The 22,503-nt window shown below is 28.6% G+C and overlaps 2 protein-coding genes across 2 annotated transcripts in view; both read right to left on the bottom strand.

Annotated features, from left to right (window-relative positions):
* The window catches only part of LOC111626975 (cytoplasmic polyadenylation element-binding protein 4-like), a 134,373-nt gene extending 128,414 nt beyond the window's left edge, over positions 1-5,959 (bottom strand). Inside the window, exon 1 of the mRNA XM_023370518.1 lies at positions 5,833-5,959. Within this exon, the coding sequence (XP_023226286.1) occupies positions 5,833-5,869 (37 nt within the window). The 5' untranslated portion in view covers positions 5,870-5,959. The remainder of the gene's footprint in view (positions 1-5,832) is intronic.
* A 447-nt stretch (positions 5,960-6,406) lies between these two features.
* LOC111626966 overlaps positions 6,407-22,503 on the bottom strand; it is a 106,428-nt gene continuing 90,331 nt past the window's right edge. Inside the window, exon 2 of the mRNA XM_023370510.1 lies at positions 6,407-6,614. Coding sequence (XP_023226278.1) covers positions 6,480-6,614 — 135 coding nt within the window. The 3' untranslated portion in view covers positions 6,407-6,479. The remainder of the gene's footprint in view (positions 6,615-22,503) is intronic.

Here is a 22,503-nt window from a genome sequence, read left to right as displayed (position 1 = left end):
ACGCATTAAAAATAACATAATCATGAAAATGCAAATAACCTATTTATATTTCTAAAAATATTTATTAGAGTAAAATATTACCTGGAAATAACCGTCAGTATAATCGATTGGCACAAAAATTTCTCTTGTACAAAATAGCGCGGAGGTCAACTTAATAGTGTTTCGTACCGGCGATCTCAACCAATCTTAGAAAAATGATTTTTGTTACAATCGAAAGCTCTATCAAAATTTATTAATTTAATAATGTTTCAGCATTGAATCGTGTTTTACCGTCAGATATTTCGTCTGGAAATAATCTAAATTTGTTTTTATCGTTCTGTTTTTAGAACGAGAAAAATAAATTTGTTGTCCTTACATTATTAATATTTAGCACTATAATTCAACTTATGTACTTAGATTTCTAACAGTGACGACAATTTTGTTTTCATGTATACCAGTATAACTTTGCTTGTTTTAATAGACTATCTTTACAACTATTTGCGAAGAAAAAAAGTAAACGAAAATATTTTTGATATTAAATGATTTTTTAATATGAATGTAACGATATTTATAATTTATCTTAAATTTTTTAGCTTTAATTTTTACTGGAAAAATACTTTAATATGTAAAGTAAAACTCATTAAGGACTCGGTTAAGCAGAGATTATAATTATACTTCGATGTAAATGTACGAGTGTATTTCACTTTTTTTGAACACTCCTATGGAAGAGAAGTCCACTTAATTTTGTGAAACACGATAAATGAAATATAATAAAAGAAATTCTCTGGTTGTTTAGTAAGTTTAAACGTAATTTTCGTGTCCTGATTTCTTATCATCGAAATTTTAATTAATTACACACATTTTTCGATATTTATTTTTATTCTAAAAGAGTAATAATCAACTGTCAAATATTTGTTAATAAGCTATTTTTTGTTTACGTGTTTGAAAAAAATTATACCTTTATTTATTTTAATAAAAAACAAATAAATAACATTGTTTGTACAAGATATATTTGTTTCTTAAAGTCACTAGAAAAACATTTCGTAACTACTGTAATTGTTTTCTTAAATAAATATGTAAATATTTATTCGGGCATTAATAACAATAAATGGAAAATACAAAACTCACAAAACGGTTGTCGAGGAAAAATATCAAAGCAAAAGCAAATAAGCGAAATTTGGAAAAACATGAATTTTTCATAGTAGTGAACTAAATAAAAACTCGTATGTGGAACGTTTTGAGTCTATATTTCTATACTGTTGCTGAATAATTTCACTACTTTATAAATAACGTCAATAATACTACTAGATATTTATTATTAATGTGTAAAATTTTACGAGTTAACTCGTCCATAAGCACTGAAAATTTCAGTTCAATTAGTTTAGTCTTGAAAGAATTTTGAAAATTAAATGCAGAAGACTTTTTTTAAGTCTTTAAAAAGCACAGAACATAAAAATACACTCAAAAATGCGTGTACTGTACTTGCTAAAAAGTTAATAATAACTCTTAACTGTAGTTCTCATTAATAATTTATTAAACTATTTACTTCATTTAGTAAGCTACTTAAGTGAGTTTAAATCAAAATTATTATTTAATATAGTTTTATTTTTCATAATTGGATTCTTTTCATATTGCATATAAATATCATTCAATGTTCTTCGTTTTTTAGAGAACAAATAGTTATTATGATAATGTTTCATCGTTATTGTTCATTTTAATAATATAATAGGCCCATATATAATCTTCATATTACAGTAATCAAATATGCAATACAACAATTATTATTAAAAAATTTCCACATATTCTCTTTCAAAATACGTTATATATACGTTTCAAAATATTTTCTATAAAAATTACTATTAACACTCTTCAAAACCTGAAACCAACTAAAGCATTCCCAAACAGACTTTATATTAGATATTGCATATATCGATATTCTCATTCCATTATATCAGTTATTATAATATTATTTGCCTAACTGATTACCTTTGTTTTGCTAAATCATAAGTATAACTTAAAGAATACTTCACGAAAAATATTGGAAATATCATTAGATTGAGAGAATATAAATTCCAGCAAGTCAAATAAATTGAATTTAGTGAATAACTTCAGAGTATATAGTAAGCGTAGATAAATATTAAATTATCATACTTAAATATAGGCTATATTATATGCAATATAGGCTAGATAAACAATTTATATAGAATCACACATTCGTATTCGTTTATACATTTAAAATAATATAATAGAAATTTACATGAAATTATGGTATCGTAAAAAAGATCAGACAAATCTTATAAATAAAATTCTCTCTCGAGTTTGGTGTAAGAAAGAAGGTCGTAAAGAGAGAGAGAGAAAGAGAGAGAAATAAGCTTAAAGTAATGGTTCAATTTAGAGAAAAAATAGCATCTTTGAAAACATTTCTAAAACACACTCATTCGGTAAAGAATGCAATGAAGTGTTTACTTATAACAAATATCTAGTTCTTCTTAAGCTTGTTAGTAGGGTTTAATCTAAATTTTAAATAGTTATTTTAAACAAACGAACATAAGCTTGTTTATTTTTATGCAAAGGTTCTTATTTTATATACAGTAGAGCGTCGATTTTCCCAAATCAATTGGGAAATGGGGTTGTTCTGAAGATCGATGTTTCGGATAACCGATTATGTACAAAAATATATTAATTTATCCCATCTTGACATTTTTCTCCGTTGCGTGTCGCTTCGCGTTGAATTTTCGTCGATGTTAAGCCTAACGAAGGCTATTGTATCGTTAAAAATTATTTTTTTATTTTGTACGAACAAAATAAATATATTGAAAAATATAAAAACAATAAAAATTATACTTCAGAAGTTAATTTAGTATCAAAAACGTAAAATATTTGAGTAGCCCGAGACATAGTCAAAGATTGCAGCGCCACAGCACTGGCGAAAATTTAAATTTGCCGACTGGAATTATTTCGGATGATTGACTTAAAAAAGCGTGATAATCGACGCTCTACTGTATTATATATTACTAGCTGTTACGCCCGGCTTCTCCCAGGTTTATAAAGTATCCCTCGCAGTAACTGTTACGCCTGGCGTAATTAAACGTAAATTTCAAAAATATATGTGGTAAAACCCATTTTAAGAACATTATCAGAATGCCTATAAACTACGTGGAAGCGTGTCCTCGTAAATAGTAAGTTTATAGATAAATGATTACAATTAGTTTGGTTTATTTGGTTACGGCTACGCGACACGTGAGCGACTGTCGAAGGGGATGACACCCAGGAAGAATTTTATGGAAAATTGGCCCTATTCAGGTGTTACTAACTTGAAGAAATCCTGGAAAACTACACGTGGCCAGCTCGTTGGCGATGTATGAACTACCAGTGTAACGGTTTCGACTTCACGCAGGTGAGTAATATGTGCTACTCATCAAAGTAATAATATAGTACGTTGCACGGGTATATGCTTGTAAATGACCGTGAAGGTTCTTTGTGGAAACTGTAAATTGAAATGGCACCTCTGAAGTTATTAGAGGTATCCTAGGAATAAATAATCAGCTGTAAGAAGGTAAATGGACTAACTACAGTATATCATTACTAACAAGACCTAAGAGACCGAAAATCTTTTAGAATATATAAAGTCTTCGGAAAATGGAATACGGATTGTGGAAAACTATTATTATAACAATCCAAACAATCAATTTTATAACGTAACAGCTAATTTGAGCTTAAACGACTAAATCAAGTAATTTTACTACATTTGTTTACATTCTGTCTCCAAAAACATAGCAGGGATGTGTTGCTTTGTTGTTCACATCCTTTTTTTGTATAAATTTTTTAATAACTGTTTTTTTAATTATTTTTATCAACAGACGGCGATACATGTAAAGCCAGCAATCTAATGTTGACAGATATTAATTGATATATAGAAATTCAATCAATATCTTATAGTAGTGTGTACGACATTGACTAAAAAGTACGTTCTGCGAGTTTCGTAGCAATTGGTCGAATGGCCTAAGTGTGCATAGCGAACAAACAAACAAACATACATTCTCATTTATAGGTATAGATAAATACAGCATAATCAAATATATAGGGAACAGATTATTACTTATAGTAATTAAATCATTTGAGATTAAAGTTAAAAGAATTTCTAAACAAAGACGATAACTAATTTGAAAATATTTTAAGAGTAAAAATTAAATTACGTGAAGTATAAATTTGTTCCAATTGAAACTATTCAATAGGGCTACTCAAATTTCATTGAACAAAAAATACAATTACGTAGGAGGATAAAATTAAATTACAAAAAACGTTACAGATTTTGTAACAATAATTTGTTAGTATAATTAATAGACTGTGAATATACTTTTAATAATTTATGTAACTTTATTAATTTTATTTAGTTATTAATAATCATTATTGCAGCTTATACGTAGTAGTTATACTCTTCTACTGTATCTTTCACAAAAACGTCATAACCACTATCAAGATCATGGATGGAAGAACTCATTTATGAATGACTAGTCTGTTAAAACATTCAAATATATTACTAAGAAATAAAACAAAGTTTTAATCAATCAGATTATTTATAATGTGAAAATATCTATGTTCATTACAAATTTTTATAATTATTATTTATCATAAAACGAATATAATTTTTTTCTAGTCATAAATTAATGAAATTTACGTCTCAATAACAGAACTGAAACAGAATATTTCGTATCTTTTGATTACAAAGTATTAGAGTAGAAAATTAAAATGAAAAAACTATTCCTTCTTGTTAAACATTGGCGTTTCCATTCTATTCACACTTAATTATATCAATAAGACTCAGAAAAAGACATAATTACATTAAACTATTCTTTTCTTTGGGCGTTTTCCATCTTAAAATAGAGAACTTTTATCGCTAACGACGATGTTCATTAATATGCACGTAAGTTATAGGAGGGGAAAAAGCTATTTTTTCCGCTATCTATAAATTTTTGTTCAAACATGAAAGATTTACATTAATCATACTTCGTATTTTTTTTAATATTAATCGATTCAAGTTAGACTTCTTTTTATGGTCTTTCAAATTATGTATTGAGTAAGTCATTTATGACTTTGGCATTTAAAATTTGATGGGTGATATATGAGATATGTGCATCGAACTGTAAGGTTACTAATTTAAAACAATAAAACTTATATCATATCATGAATATATTTGCTTTCATCATGTTTGAAATTTATTCCACAAACATTTAAAATTTAATGTATTTCTTAACATATGACATACTGAAATATATAAGAAATATAACTTAATATTACTATTAAGTTATTATATTTCTTTAATAAATNCTAGACATTTAAGATTGTCACCATTTAAATTAATTTTACATTAATTTCCATAATTAAGTTATTCTGTTACGAAATTATCGTGTTTTTTCAATATTTTCAGTATTAAATGAATTCATAACGATAGTAGTATCTTATGTTTGATAAATAAAAAATATTTTTTTATGTTTTAAGTATGATTTCAATTAAAAATAAACCAATAGCGAGTTGCTCAACTTTCCTGGCAACATTAAACTTATATCATATCATGAATATATTTGCTTTCATCATGTTTGAAATTTATTCCACAAACATTTAAAATTTAATGTATTTCTTAACATATGACATACTGAAATATATAAGAAATATAACTTAATATTACTATTAAGTTATTATATTTCTTTAATAAATAAGAATAGCAATATATTTTTATTAACACATAGATGCAAAGTTTTGGGTTTGTATTTATACTGAAATAAATACAAAACCATTACTTTTGAATAAAGAAGATATAAAATTATATTAAGCAATTTTAATTTCTATACTTACCTTTGTAATGATCTTGATTTTCAGCTGTACCTCGCATAATATCTAATAGTTGTTGTTCTAATGGAAAGCGTAGAGTATCCAAAGGGCTGGGAGTCAAACTATTCGATAATTGCCTATCCTGTAAATAACAAAATTTGAGAGTTAGATTATTTTTATAATTTAAGTAGATAACTAAATTACACATTTTAAAAAATCATATATTNTACTTCGTATTTTTTTTAATATTAATCGATTCAAGTTAGACTTCTTTTTATGGTCTTTCAAATTATGTATTGAGTAAGTCATTTATGACTTTGGCATTTAAAATTTGATGGGTGATATATGAGATATGTGCATCGAACTGTAAGGTTACTAATTTAAAACAATAAAACTTATATCATATCATGAATATATTTGCTTTCATCATGTTTGAAATTTATTCCACAAACATTTAAAATTTAATGTATTTCTTAACATATGACATACTGAAATATATAAGAAATATAACTTAATATTACTATTAAGTTATTATATTTCTTTAATAAATAAGAATAGCAATATATTTTTATTAACACATAGATGCAAAGTTTTGGGTTTGTATTTATACTGAAATAAATACAAAACCATTACTTTTGAATAAAGAAGATATAAAATTATATTAAGCAATTTTAATTTCTATACTTACCTTTGTAATGATCTTGATTTTCAGCTGTACCTCGCATAATATCTAATAGTTGTTGTTCTAATGGAAAGCGTAGAGTATCCAAAGGGCTGGGAGTCAAACTATTCGATAATTGCCTATCCTGTAAATAACAAAATTTGAGAGTTAGATTATTTTTATAATTTAAGTAGATAACTAAATTACACATTTTAAAAAATCATATATTTGTTGTAATTTTTAAATAAATTCAAATTTAAAAAATAATAATAATTCAAAAACCGAATTTAAGTCTTAAAGTTTTCTTATTAAAAGAGCATTATATTAACGTGAAAATAAGAAATATTTGTCATTTATTTAATTTTATTCATTAAATAAAATGTTTTCTAAAATCTTTTAAATGTATTTTAAAATTAAATTACTATAAATGAAAAATAATTAAATTAATTTACATTTTACAAATTCGAAAATAAATACGTCGTTTAAAAAAATTGTGATTTGTGATAATTAAAAATGTTATTCAAATTTAGGTTATTTAAACTGTACATTAAAATAATTAATAATAAACTAACGAAATATTTTGACTTTGGAATAATGTTATATTAAAACTCGTAGTGACAAAAATTTTTAAATATGCTTTTCTTTTCTTTTAGTTACAATTTCCTTAGAAGACGTCAAAATATAAGTTAAGTATATTCTGTTTCATTTATATTTGTAGTTATTTAATTGGTCTACAATTTTCAAAAATTGGAGACATAAATTCCTACTGACTGACGTCCGTCCTTCCTTAATCTCGAGAACAGAGTTAGATGGATAAAAGTCGAGACCAGATATAGAAAGCTTAGAGGCAGGAGGTCCCAATTAACCACAGTATATACGAACTACCAATTTGAAACGGAAGTCACGTTATTTCAATTCAGAAATTGTCTCCAAAATAGAATTAAATAAATGACCAGCATGATCCAATTGTTAACAGGAAAAGTATGATGTACAGGATGCAAAACACTACTAAAATTGAGAGCATTGTGACGAAAAATTGCAGCCCGGCATTGTGAAGATGTTACAATAAATAACAGTTCATTTGATATACTTTTAAGATTCGTTAGTATTTATTTTTTAAGAATTTAAACAAACTATAAGACATATTTCTAGACATTTAAGATTGTCACCATTTAAATTAATTTTACATTAATTTCCATAATTAAGTTATTCTGTTACGAAATTATCGTGTTTTTTCAATATTTTCAGTATTAAATGAATTCATAACGATAGTAGTATCTTATGTTTGATAAATAAAAAATATTTTTTATGTTTTAAGTATGATTTCAATTAAAAATAAACCAATAGCGAGTTGCTCAACTTTCCTGGCAACATTTAAAATTTTGGTGGTGCCATTTGTGTAAATATTGTGTAAACATTTGTGTAAATACTTTTCATCCACACCTAATAATACGTTTTTATGTCACGGAAGAACTGATAACGTAACTTTCTATTACTATTTCCCACACCAACTCTTTCTTACACTTTATGGCTCATTTCTATATATATTAAATCAACGGTGCTGAATCTAATGACAACAATGACTTTGATCTAAGATATCAAACATCACTGTTATTAAATAGATAAATTCGAAAATTTAAACTATAATTGTTCAGCGAATATAATTAAGTATAAAACAATTGATTTCTAATTGATTCGTAAACAAAAACTAAATAAAAATGGCAGTATTTTTCTTCAGTGATAAACAATTTATGTGAAATTTTCAAGCGTTTAAGCAAAGTACTTGCGGATTATGTTTGACAACACATCTAAAATAAACAATCAAAAGTTGAAATTTAATAAACAGCTATATTTTTATTTACAATCTTTTACATAATATGACACAAAACAATTTATCATTCTAATAAAGAAGAGTTAAAAATATGACACATTATGCATCCATGATACTTTTCGTTTATCACTTTGAAATAAGAGCTATAATTTATTCATAATTAGGCTTGTTCCGTTAATTTGAATTTCTTCCATACTTTCAATGATTAAATAATTATATCTGAAAAATAAATTAAAAGGAAAACAAATTTTCATTAATAAGTTAATAAATCTTTAGATTCGACATTTTTCTTTGTCTTTTAGAATTTGTAAATACATCCATGTCTAAGCTTGCGTTTCCCTAGATAATGTATTTCAGAAAGACTTTTGACACGTCTACGTAACAAAGATAATGTAAAAAGTAGCACAATCTATTTTTTTTTTTTTTGTTTGTTTTGTTTTATCGGATCTCTATATGTAACAAATTTGAAGCAAGTATTTTCTTTATCCTTTCAAGTGTGGCAGAGTTCCTATTAACCGAGGAAAATTGTAGAAGAGTACTTTGTCAACAAAGACATGAAAACACGGAATAGTGACCAGGCAGTGATACTCCAAAAACCAATACAATTTAAAAAGAATTTACTACGGTGACTTCTCACCACAATACGAATTTTAGAAAAGATTATGATTACACTTCTTAAACTTAAACCTTTTTCAATCTTATATTTCCTTTAATAAGTTGAATACAGTTGTAAATAAAATTAAAAATGTTTAATCATCTAATTTGAAGTAATTACATTCAATACGTAGATTAAATCTAATAATAGAGTAATCTACAGGGTAATCCATTCAGATGTCATAAAATTAAAAATGTGTAGAACATAAAGTAATACAATTAGAGGTTACTAACATGTGTTAAAATATTATCGGTTTCGAGGTAGTGCATGCTCATTTCGGTAGTCTGCCGCGTGCTGGCGCATATGCATGGGAACGCAAAATGGCATTCATTCATTCATTCATTCATTTATTTTTAACATGTAGTATTTACATATTTCCTGACCCCGCTGAGGCATTATCAGGAGAGAAACATTACAATAAATTTAAATTAACATTACAATATATNGCATATGCATGGGAACGCAAAATGGCAGTCACATCACAATAGAAGACGCGTGTATAGCAGTGGTTCTTAATTTCATCGAAAATGCACGTGGTCGGCAAAGTTTGAACGATCGCGCACAAAAGCAGCGATACCAAAGAAGATTGGAGAATGAGAACGAGACTCGCCTTGAGCGTCAAAGTGATTCTGCTTAATAGTGAGTCTCCGAGACATAGTCTTGTCCCAAATACGGTTTGCCGTTTTACTTGTCTTTTTATTATATTCTGAAGGAAATTTTGCATAATTTGACGGCCTCCCGGCAAACTTCTTATGGTTAAGAAACACTGGTGTATAGTATGGTATGGAAAGGTAAGGTATCCGAAATAGGAGTGTTATTCGTATGCAAAGAGATTTCCAGCGAGTTTACGAGTATCACTATACTCCGTTACATCAGGACATTATGAAATGATACCAGAGAATCCTGCAAGTCGGTCTGACTATGAATCACACCTAAGGAAAAATGTTTGATAGAGGAATAAGGAGAACGTTCAGCTGGCCATAATTCAGAGCTCAATAAAGTCACTGTGCTATTTGTCAGTCGAACAAGATATTCCGCGCAGCACATGTTAGAGACTGTGAATCAGTACTTAAAAATGGTTCCATATAACATGCAGCGACTGCAAACCTTGCAGCAAAGTGATTTTACGTGTCTGCCCGATATGAACAGTGCACCATCCTTCATGGCGATCATGTTGAGTGTTAAGAATGACACTAAAAACAAACCGACAACCTTACAACACATAAATTATGTAACATTTATTAAACCTCCTCTTCTTTATCTTCGCTTTTTCTCGTGTTTACATGGAGTCGGCGTTTCCTTCTGTAATACATATCCTCCATTTCTTCCTATCAAGGGCGTCTTCTCTCTTAAGTCTCCTCTGATTCAAGTCTTCCTCCACCTTATCTTTCCAACGCAGCCTTGGTCTTTCTCTCTTCCTCCTTCCTTTTACTACCAGTTTTCCGACCCTCTATGCAACATAATCTTCACTACTTCACTATTTATTAACCTCTAAATGCATTAATTTACAGGTATCCTTCATATGACACGTTTTCGCTCTAACACGGTTGGAAAATTGAGGCTGTCCCCGTAAAACACAGTTTCCGGTTTCGCTCTAATACGGTTCGATAATTCGGAAAATCATAAATTTCTGTACAAAATTTCAATTTTTAAGTGCAAACTCCGTTATTTCAGATATATGTATATATATATATGTATGTATATATATTTATTTATTTATTTATTTCATGCAAGCATTCAAATTTGCCCATGGATTTTGCAATATTGAAATTTTCAATTTGTTTTGTTCCTTTCGTCAGGTTTACTTCAATGAAAACTGATAGAAAAGTTAGGACAAAATAGAAAAAAACCGCACCATCAACCAGATATTGTTGACGTTGCTTTCACATATTAGCCTTTAAGACTGTCACTGTTCTGGTTTTATAGATTAATCTTCGTATTTAATAGTTTATTTAAACATTTTTAGGTAAGCGTTATTAAACTTTTTTAACCGTAGGTAAGTAATCATTAATAAAAATAACGTTCGAAATACAACGATATCTCGGTACTCGAACTGTTTCTAACTCGAACGATTCAGTATTCCAACACAAATTCTGAAGAAAATTCACTCGGTACTCGACTGAACAAACGAGGGCCCTCTAGATCAAATTTTCGATTAATAACATATTCTTATTTCGTCATCCATAAAAATTTTTTATGATAAAAATAAAAAAATATGAAAGTGTTGCTGATACTTCTGATCAAGATCAACAAAAAAGATGAGATGACGACGATACTTTTAAAAAGAAAACGCCCGTTTAACTGAAATTAATATTAACGCGTAAGACAGTAGTTTTAATTGTGACTTTTAGTTAATCATTGATTGGAATAAATTATTGGTTGCTTTAATAAACATATTTCTCTTAGCAAAAGTATACTATTTTTTTCCGTCATTAGCTTTTGGAACCTAATCCTATGTTTGGTATTAGTCCTTTTGTTTCATATAACACGGATTCGCATAAAACTGCAGTTTTTCTGAACGTAACTGTTATACGAGGGATACATGTATTTTCTACACTTTAATTTTATGACATCCCAAACGGATCGCCTATATATCAAACGCGTCAGTGCATCCAAATTCAGCTTATTTTAAAAGTTACCAAATATTTGTATTATCCAAATTTTTTATCATCTGCGAACTCTCTGTCCCCATTACTTTGAATAATCGAAACTCTATTCTACTCCAAATATATCAAGAGACATCTAATAACATACATTAAAATTATTTTTCAATAATTCATTTTACGAAATTAATTTTTCATTAAGTTAATTTTTATTTCAATAAAAATATGATTATTTTGTCTAAAAATTATTTGTTGAATTATAATTGTGTAATTGGCTAATAGGTTTAGTTGACTTTGCTTATAGGCTAATAGTAATTATTTCGGAATAAATTATCATTATTTTAAACAAAACAAAAAATTTTAGTATGGAAACTGTAATTAGACCAAAGTTAGCTGAACTAGTGATGATATAGATTAAAAATCAAGGAGATACCTTGCATAGAAAATACTACCTTTTATGTACATGGCATAATGTAAGAAAATATTATTATTGATGTTAATACTCTCGAAAACATTATAAATAGTTATTGTAACAAATTAAAATTTGAGATTGAAACAGAAAATAAGAATAAGTTAAGCTATTTAGATACGTATGTACAGTACAAAGATATAACAGGTTTAAATTCTCAAGTTATAAATAACCGTATAATATGGATAAGGTTACAGATTATGAATCATGTTTATCATTTCACATCAAAAAGAATATTTTTTATATGGAATAAAAATAGAACTACAAACCAAAATGTCAAAAAAAGAAGAAGAAAAAAAAAATATTGAATCGAAAAGAAAAAGAATAATGTTAAACAATTATCCAAATCAGGATAATAAATACTTGGAAAAATATTATTATTATTTATATTAATTTCTAAAAAGGAAAATTTTATGTTAAATATCCGTATATAAAAGGATTACACAAAAATATAAATAAATGTTTATGTAAATATTGTATAACATAAATTTGGCTCCATTTAATTATTAAATTAATTGAAAGAATTAATATTAAAATTAGAAAGAAAAAAAAAATAGCGAAGAAAAATGAAAAGATCAAATGCCTGTACAAGGAATACTGTAAATGACAAACTACACCTAAAGTATATATAGAAGAAACAAAATAGCAACTAATTAATAAATTTAAGGAGCACATGGAAGATCTAAAACAGAAGTATGAACCCTGTATTTTATGAACAGTGTATGGTAAATAGTTGTAAAACTAATATGGCAAGGACGTCTTGTCAAAACTAATAAGGACAATTAAAAACCTAAAAAAAAAATCATTTTCTTTACATAATCATAAAAATGTGTTAATGAAAAATCCGGACACCAGTTGCGTCACTTTTCCGACAACAACATTTAAAATTGAGTGTGGCTATTCTATTATGATATTTTATTTTAAAAACTTGTTATATTATTAATTATTACAAAATCACGAGAAGCTTAATTTTGAGGGTAGGAATGAGTTTTACAAAAAAAATTATAAATGTTATCAATAATAACAAGTAAAATCGTCATTAAGTTCAATTTTACTCGAAATATGACACACGATCCCCTCTATCTCCCCACTCTGTCGACCTCTAATCATCAAAATTTAATAGCATCAATCCCCTAATATACAAATGTCCCTGCAAAATTTCAGAAATTTTCGACAAAAAGCACAGGAGTTATCAAGCTACAAAGTGGATGAACAAAATCGTGTCCCCTCCACAAACAAACAAACAAAAACATCCATACATAGAGGGAAAAAAACCCTCAATTTTTGCATTTCTTGACGTTCCAAGATCCAGAGTCCAAAAATGTAAAAATCTTGAGTGGGTCATTTTTTGACCGATCGCCATATTTTCCCTCTGTTATTTTCCCTCCCTCTGGCAATTTCTCTCTTTTTGTAAAGTTATAATTATTTTAATTATTTTTATTTCCAAACTGATTTTAACCAGTTCTATAGTAAGGAAACATTCTAGTAGACAATAAACAAAGCTTTTTTTCAGTTTACAGCAGTATTTATTACACAAAATTTAAGTAAATCTTAACATGCCGAACTTGCCCCGGTCTCCCTAATAAAGACGGGAAAGTAAAAAAAAAAAACAAAAAATATGTATTTTACCAGGCATACCGAAGAATTTTTAAACTAAAATGTCTGACAAGGCAAGCGTTGATATGAAGCGTTATTAGATTATATATATTCCTAACGAAAAATTTATAAAATAATAAATCTTTATTTAAATAGCTGAATTACTAACATATGTAATACCCTCATTTAGACATTGATTTTAAATAAATGAATAATAATAATTGAAACGAATTTGATTTAAAATTATATTTGCACATAATCATGTGGTAATCAAATCAAAGTGTAGCTTTTCTAGCATATTATTTTAAATTATTGACCAAGCTTAAATTCGACGAAAAGAAAATAATTACGTCTATACAATCATGTCTTACGGTTGAAACAAACAATTTTGTAATACAGGCTATCTTTGATTTTCGGACATTCGAATTGCAGACAACTTTCACTTTCGTATACATTTTAAATACCCCGAGATTTTGTGCACCAAAATTCAAACTTTGCATATTTTTTTTAGCCAACAAACAAAAATTTCGAGCTATCGTGTGGTTCACTTTTTTGTTTTTGTTTCGGTAACAGCAAATCATTTGTGAAAATTAAACATAAAACAGATGATAAATGTTATAGTTTCAACGTTTTATGTTAATATCAACGAGAATGTCAATGTTTTATGCATTATGACATTCTCTACAAAAAAGTAAAACTTTATGTTAATAAGAAATTTTAATACATTTTTCTTATGTTTTCTGAGAACAGAACTTATTTCTTAATATGTAATTCTATTGTTCGATTTTCGGACATTCGACTTTCATACAAATTTTAGAAACGTATTACGTCCAAAGTCGGGTACTGCCTATACTTTGAAGTATTGAGTATTGATCGCCATAATTCTTTGTTATTGATTCAGGAAAGTTAGAATCACGTCATTACTATACTTTTGCTGTTTTAAAATACAGTAATAAATATTACAAAGAAGAAAAAAATTTAAATCATCAAAAATCACGAATTAATTCAATTTTTTATACAAATGCATTCGTGTAAACATAGCGTGATCCCATTTCAATACTAATAATCATTTTAATATTAAAAGGTTGTTTGATTCTTATATGTTTCTTGTGATTTTAAATATATAAGTTACTAGCACATGAGACCGGCGTTGCTCGGACAAAAAATAACAGCAGCAAAGATTAATATTATTTTGTACTTCTACCCCTTCTATTATATTATACTATTTGATTTACATTTATAAAGAGATTATATTACGTAAGGGTTTATCACACCAAGTGCCCAATATAACACATTACTGTAGACAATTTAAAGAATTTTCAATGTGGCACTTGGGGTGATAAACTCTTACGCAAATATAACCTTTGTAAATATAAATCAAATACTATAGTATTTGGCAAATATATGTCAGACGGATGGCTGAGGCGGTTAAGGCGTAAATCTGTCTCTTTGGGAGACATGGGATCGAATCAGGACAATTAACGCACCAGGACCCAGATTTACAAAGCAAATCATAAGTTGCATTGTTGAAAAACGTCTCGTAAATACTACAATATCTAATAGCTCTCGTAAGCCTATGTAACGAGAAAAGTAGGTAATATTTGAGTATATCAATAAAAAATCGAGTCGATTGTTATTCCCGATTGTCTCTTAAATATTTTAGATTCCGAACTTCTAACACGATATCCAATGCAAAAAAAAAAACAGTGAAATTAAAACTGTTAGAATGTAGTACGAGAAAAATCTCATTTGTTACAATTTATCTTTTTTTAACCAGAAAACCTTTAGTTTGTCAATTTCTTTCGAACTTCAATATTTCTATTAATAGAAGAGAAGGTGGTATTATGGAACCCCAATTACATTTTAGTGAATTGTAAACAAGGTATCTTAACTACACCCACATTTTTTGTGCGAAAAGTACTGGTGACTATTAAACTAAATGTTCCTAATTGGATTTTTCGCTAGTGTAACTATAATTATGGTTTTTGAAGGCTTTTGTACAAAAAGTCAGAAAGTAGGCTTAGAGAAAATCGGGTGGTAATATGGAACCTTACTGTATATTTTCAAAAAATGCTTTAATGTAGCCAAAAACAAATAGAAAAGTACAAAAAATGTTAAATAATTACAAAATTATTTACTCCAATGTATTTTANTTAGAGAAAATCGGGTGGTAATATGGAACCTTACTGTATATTTTCAAAAAATGCTTTAATGTAGCCAAAAACAAATAGAAAAGTACAAAAAATGTTAAATAATTACAAAATTATTTACTCCAATGTATTTTAACGCAAAAATGATTTAATAATAATAATAAAGAAATGTACAAAGAAGCTAATCATTTACAAAAATTACAAATATAATGCTCCTATAGTGTTAGGTAACTATTTTTACTTTTTCCTTCTATTTTTTCATTCATCTACCACATACTTTTACAAAAGTTAGACGGATTTCATATTAAAAGCACCAATGGGGTCCGTATTTCACGTATCGCCATTTCGAATTAACTTAAGTCTGTCAAAATCAAATTTTAAAAAACGTGAACATCACACAGATTAATATGTACCCCTAAGTCTCTGGAACGGAATACATGCACCAGTGAACCTACAACTACACGATTTATATTTTAAAAATAATTAAATTCACTTAGCAATCAAAACTTACGAATTTTGAAAAAACAAATTTGCTGATTAAATAGGGACAACCGTTTAACTGAAGTAAAACGGATGTCTGCCTAGTTCAGTTCAGCCACAATCCGCTACAGTTCGCCTTTATTATCAGTTCGAATGGGGTGGTTCCATAATACCATCTTTTCCTCTAACTACCATTTTCAATTTTGTAAAATTTTCGTTGCACGCATAGGTCAGTTACAGTTTTAGATAATATCTAAAACTTTCTTCTATCAATTATACATATAAATAATTTACCAAAAAGTAATTCCTATCCAATTTAACTCTAACGAAATAAAATCTGTCTTCACACATTGTAAACACAAAGCGAGAAAATTTTGAAATTACGTCACTAAGAAACGCCTTCCTATTGGCTCTAATAAAATGGAAGCGGTCGCTGGTGATGACGTAAGACGTATTCTAGTTACCAATTTCTTCTGTTTTGTCGTATATGCTAAGATGCGTTTTGTGAATACGAAAAATAAATATCGTTAGTTTCCTGTAACTTTAAGATGTTAGACAGATACAATGTGGTATTTTACGAGATGTCCGATCTGTGAATCCGGGCCAAGGAAGTTTTTATAGGCGGTCAGTTCCGGATATGTCGGGCCCCGACCCTCACCATCCGCCCGACCTCACTGTAGTTCTGGCCAAACCCACTATGGGCGTGAAAAAAAGACCTTAGTTCCCACAAGGCGAAGAGCCAAAAATGAAATACATTTATTTATTTTAATATTTGAGACATTTAGTATGTGAAAGTAAAAAATATGGAGAAATTTCATTTACGTTTGTACAAATATTTCGAGCAACTATGTACCAGATAATCACTTAATTTAAAAATAAACTAAGAACATTTTAAATTAATACAAACATTCCAGTTTTTAGTTTTTCATACTTTATTTCTATTGATAAAACTGATTATATGTTAAACAATAGAAAGAACATTTTTATATGCAGTGGTACCTCAGGATACGAACGCCCCAGCATACGAAATTTTCAGGATACGACACGAAATTCGAACATATTTTTGCTCCACGATACGAACAAAAATTCACCATACGACGTTACATTAGTTCGCAGCGCCATTTTTTATTCACTTCTGTTCATCGGTCTCAGTCCACGTGTTTGCTTCACAGTGGAAGGATCTTGCTCGATAAAGGAAATCTTGAGGTATTATCAGAAAGTGACTGATTTTATTAAAAAGAAATATCCCGAAAAGGTTCACACTAGCTGTATTGCTGCTCGGAGTAACGACACTTGCCTAAGTCATTTTAGAAATATTTTAAAAAGTAGGCAAAGCCAAACCTCTTTGGATAGATATTTTACCAAGCGACTTCTATCCAGTGAAAGTGCTGGTGGAAGCGAAGGGAAAAAGCAAAAAGCAGTGAATAAAAATTAAAACAAAAAAATATAAAACAACACTAATTTTTTTATCTTTTCTAAGTTATTTTTAAGTTATTGTTACATTATGTTATGTAAGTTAAGTTTTAGTATCATTTCCCTTCTCCCTCTCCTCCACCACCAGTTTACACCACCACCGTCGTCTATCCTCAAAAGTAAAGTGCAAATAAAACTACATTTTTTTTAATCAATTATTATTCTATTATGGTTATTTATACATTTACAACTACAAAACCCATTTTTCAGTGTTTTCCTTACTATAGTTATTTTTTTAATGTACTACTTAGCTTTAATTTGAGTGTGTTTTTCGTGTTGGAACGAATTATTTGGTTTTACATGTAATCGTATGGGGAAAAATGATTCACCTTACGACATTTTCATGATACGATCTGTTTCGGAACGGATTAATTTCGTATCCTGAGGTACCACTGTATTATAATATTTAAGGAATTTAATTTTTTTCATCTTTTTAACTGAAATTTTCATTAGACAAACTTTTACAGTTCGTCCAATGAAAATTTTATTTGTAAAATTTTTTCAAAGTTTATATTTATGTCTTGGCTAAAAGAAACTTTATGAAACTTCGTTTTTATACAGAAATGTTCTTTGAAAATATTAATTATTTCTTGGGCAGGACAAGAAAATATTTTTAAATAATTTCTTGTCATTTTGCGATGAAATGGCGACTACGGAAGGCAGATGACACATCAGAATTAAGTTATTCTTTTCTTTAATAGTTGGAACATTTTTTTCGATAGACTATATTAACAGCGTCGATAAACAAACAATTATTTGCATCAAATATTACTGAAAATAATTTAATAGTTTAAAATTTTGAACAAACTATATTAACCATTTTTCGTAAAAAAAAACTGTAGAATATGAAAGTTCGCGCTAAATAATATACATGCAAACTATTTAGTAACCAGTGATATGATAGGAAAAAAAACAGAAAATTAAAATAAATGCCTGGCCTAAAATGTCATAGTGGAGTAAAACGGTGCACTGGTTATATTTGAAAAATACTAACAAAATACATTTGAATTTACCACTGCTTACTGCTCAGAAGCTAGCTGCAGCGATTATTGCAAAGTTCTGATATCACGAAGTTTTTGTCGAAAGAAAAAGAAAATTCTTCTCTTCAATATAATATTGTGTACGTATGTTATAAAAGTTTTTATCATCACAGACTTAATTCAAAAGTAATTGAAACTCAATGCTTTCAACTATAAGCAATAATCTTTATAAATAGCAAAAAAACCGTCCCTCCATCTTTACAGGTTATATTATATTATTATTATTTATTGAAGATAAAATGAGATCAGCTGTTTAACAAATGTTCAAGTTTTCCTGAAGCTAATATTTTATGTAATGATACCGAGTAATTGTGACTTTTAGGTGATTTAGATTATAGTTGAAAATCACGGGACGAAATATAGTCGTTCTAAACCTGGAGAAAAATTGGCTTAAATGTAAGAAATGTTCTCGTGGACACGTAATAAATGCGCAAGCCTCACAAAGGAGAAAAAATTTCATATGCAATTCATGCAAAGTTGATTCCGGTGAAAACATGCAAATTGTTTTTTTAAATAACAGGTGTTTGAAAACAATGATACTGTTTCATTTTAACCTAGCAACTAGGATAAAATGCAACAGTATCATTACTTTTTGAAACGCCTGTTATTTAAAAAACCAGTTTAAATTTTTCAGTTCTTGTTATTATTTTTATTTGTATTATTCAGTGTAATATTATATATCAATAAATACGAGCGATTATTTAGTGACTTCGTAACAATGCAGGGCTGCAAATTTTTAGATCTCGATGAAAAATGCCCTTGATTTTAGTGGCTTGCTCCTGTATATCATACTTTTCCCGTTAACAAGAAAATCATGCCAGTCATCAATCATGCCAGTGACTCTGTTCTGGAGAAGATTTTTGAACTGAAATAACGTGACTTCCGGTCAAAACCGGATGTTCGTATATAGTTATCAAACTTCGGACCTCCGGCTCCTGAGCTTTCAATTTCTGCTCTTGACTTTCATCTAACTCCGTTCTCAAGATTAAGGAAAGATACACAACAGATGGAGCCAGTGGATGTTTAATGATTTATTGAGTTGCAATTTTAAAATTGCAGCCCAATAAATCATTAAGCATCTTATATAAGTTTTTTTACATTTTCTTTACGATGATAAGTTCCCATTTATTAAAAAATAAAAATTCTTTTAATTAATTTCTAAATTCGTAAAAATATTTTTTAGAACAGCGATTCCCAACCTGTGGTACGCGTACCCCTAGGGGTACGCGATAGGTTGTTTAGGGGTACAGAAAAAAGTTAGTTATTATGGCAGAAAAAATAATATATTATGTATCACAAACTAATAGTATTAAAAAATTATTAGGTAAAATATGTTCCTTGCAACAATCACAACTTTATTATACATTTTTTCTTTTAGTTTTTTTTTCTTTAATTTAAAGTTACAATATGTAAAATTAACAATACGGTTACTCACTAAATTTCTTAAATGAGGGGTACAATCTAGAGATATGACATGTCACGGGGTACGCTAATGAAAAAAGGTTGGGAACCACTGTTTTAGAATATTAACAATCGTTGTTTTTTTATTTTAAAATCAATTCAGTTCTTTTTATTTTATCATTTTATTCTATTGCAAATTAACAATTGCCTACAAAAGATTAATGACAAACACTTTATTCTGATTAATAACCATGTAAAAATTTTCTTGTATCACATGAATAATTGTTTCTCAACAATGATAACGCAATAAGATAATTTTAATATATTTGTTTTGCCTTAATTTTACAAAAAAAATGAATTACTATATTATTGAAACTTTGCATGTTAAATTCATTTGAACTTAAAAAAAATCATACTGCTTCAAAACATCATCTGCAGCTTGAAGAATGAGAAAAAAAAATCAATATAAATTCAATATACTGAAATATTGTTTACAGCAAAGGTTGATATGTAAATATTGATCTAATGCTTTTCTTTCTATTTTACTGCAAACAAACAAGTCATGTTAACCATTCTCAACGAGCCAAAGTAAAGCAATCACATGCACATACGATAGGAAATAAAGACTTAACAACACATTCCAGGAATATGCGTGCCTATGAACATTGATTTTGATAAACAGCATCTGGCATAGTCTGGCACGATATTTTTATATTTAAAAAAAAGGGAGAAACCCTTATAAACTGCTGAATCATGACATATTTGTTGAAATGAGTAAAATAATCAGAAACGCGTAAACCTATAGACAAAAAATATATATAATACATAAATTAAAAATTTCAAAATACCTTTCGCTTTTGTAACATGGTACAGTACATATTTAATGACAACTGTATAATGTCTTTTTTAGAGTTCAAACATGCAATTACAATTTAAATAATTTAAACTGTTTTCGAAACTCCTTTAACGCAATAATTATTACAACGAGAAAATTTTATTAAACTTTTCGTTCTTGTAAAAAGTAATACGGAATAAAAACGATTAAATATAGATTTCATTAAACTTCTACACATTTTTCTTGTTTTAAAATATTAATTTCTGAAATTATTAAAGAATCTTTAAATTACTCAAAAAGCTCCTTTTCAAACACATTATTTTCATCTGGAGATGAAACAGATAAAAAAGAAAATCAACAGGCATCTTAATTGAGGAAATTTGCATCTATATTCTGATGCTTAAAAAGTTATGTTTTAGTTTTAGAAAATATTGATAAGAAATGCAATTTTTATTACGAGAAAGTTAGCATCGAAATCAACCATGATCAACCCACAGCCCGCGAGGTGTTCGGGGCTTTGATAACTTAATTTCTTTCCTGTTTTCTGTCTCGTGCCAAGTATACAATGCTAATTGAGCTGATATCTACGACTAAAAATATTCAAACTAAACTTGACCAATGAAAAGATGAGAATAAACTATATATTTCCAGTTTGCATATCATTACCATATGTTACTTCAGTATCTAGTGTACTGAGGTTTTAGGGCTCACCAATGGCCAAGTGGTTAACACCACTGAACATTGGTAATTGGTCGTGGTTCGCGCTTCAGCATCCGGCTGGACATGTGGAGTTTACCGGATTTTCTTCACGTTTGTAGCATCTAAATAGAGGTCAGTTTCTCATACAAAGTCCTTCTAGAAAATATCTCCTCCGGCAGATCGCCCTGAGTGTCACGTTGTTTGTATATGGTACATGTCGCCCACGTGCCGCATACAAACAAACAACAACAAAAAGCGGTTGTGGAGTATCTTGACACTCGGCAGGCTTAAAGCCTGCCGAGTGTCAAGATGGAGTATTGTTCTCTATGGAGTTGTACTCCATAGAGAACAATGCGTGCGGCATACCTGAAGCATACGAAGCTCACTTGTGGCACGCATCACTGATCTATACGACGATTCGATTTACTTCTTGCTACTTGACAAAGAGACTAAATGAAGAACTATTTGATTCTTCAAAAATATTCAACAGTTTTATTAATTATAAAATAAATAAAAATCATATAAAACAAATATTTGCACGAAATGAAAAAACTGAATGGAATTAAATATTCACGACGAAATGAAGAGTTTTCATCATATGTACTACAGTAGAACCTCGATTATCCGCCCCCCGATCAACCGACCCCTCGGTTAACCGACCGTCCTAGTCGGCAAATTTCAAATGTCCGCTAGTGATGTGGCGCTACAATATTTGGCTATGTCTTGGCTACTTTAATATTATTTTTACGTGTTTTAGCTGGCAACACTCATTCGACCATGAAAGGGAGCCAGTATTTAAACG

Source organism: Centruroides sculpturatus, unplaced genomic scaffold (assembly GCF_000671375.1).
Source record: "Centruroides sculpturatus isolate CEXI.00-Female unplaced genomic scaffold, Cexi_2.0 scaffold454, whole genome shotgun sequence".
NCBI lineage: Eukaryota > Metazoa > Arthropoda > Arachnida > Scorpiones > Buthidae > Centruroides > Centruroides sculpturatus.
The sequence above is the reverse complement of the archived record's forward strand: the minus strand, read 5'-3'. Positions and strand labels throughout refer to the sequence as shown.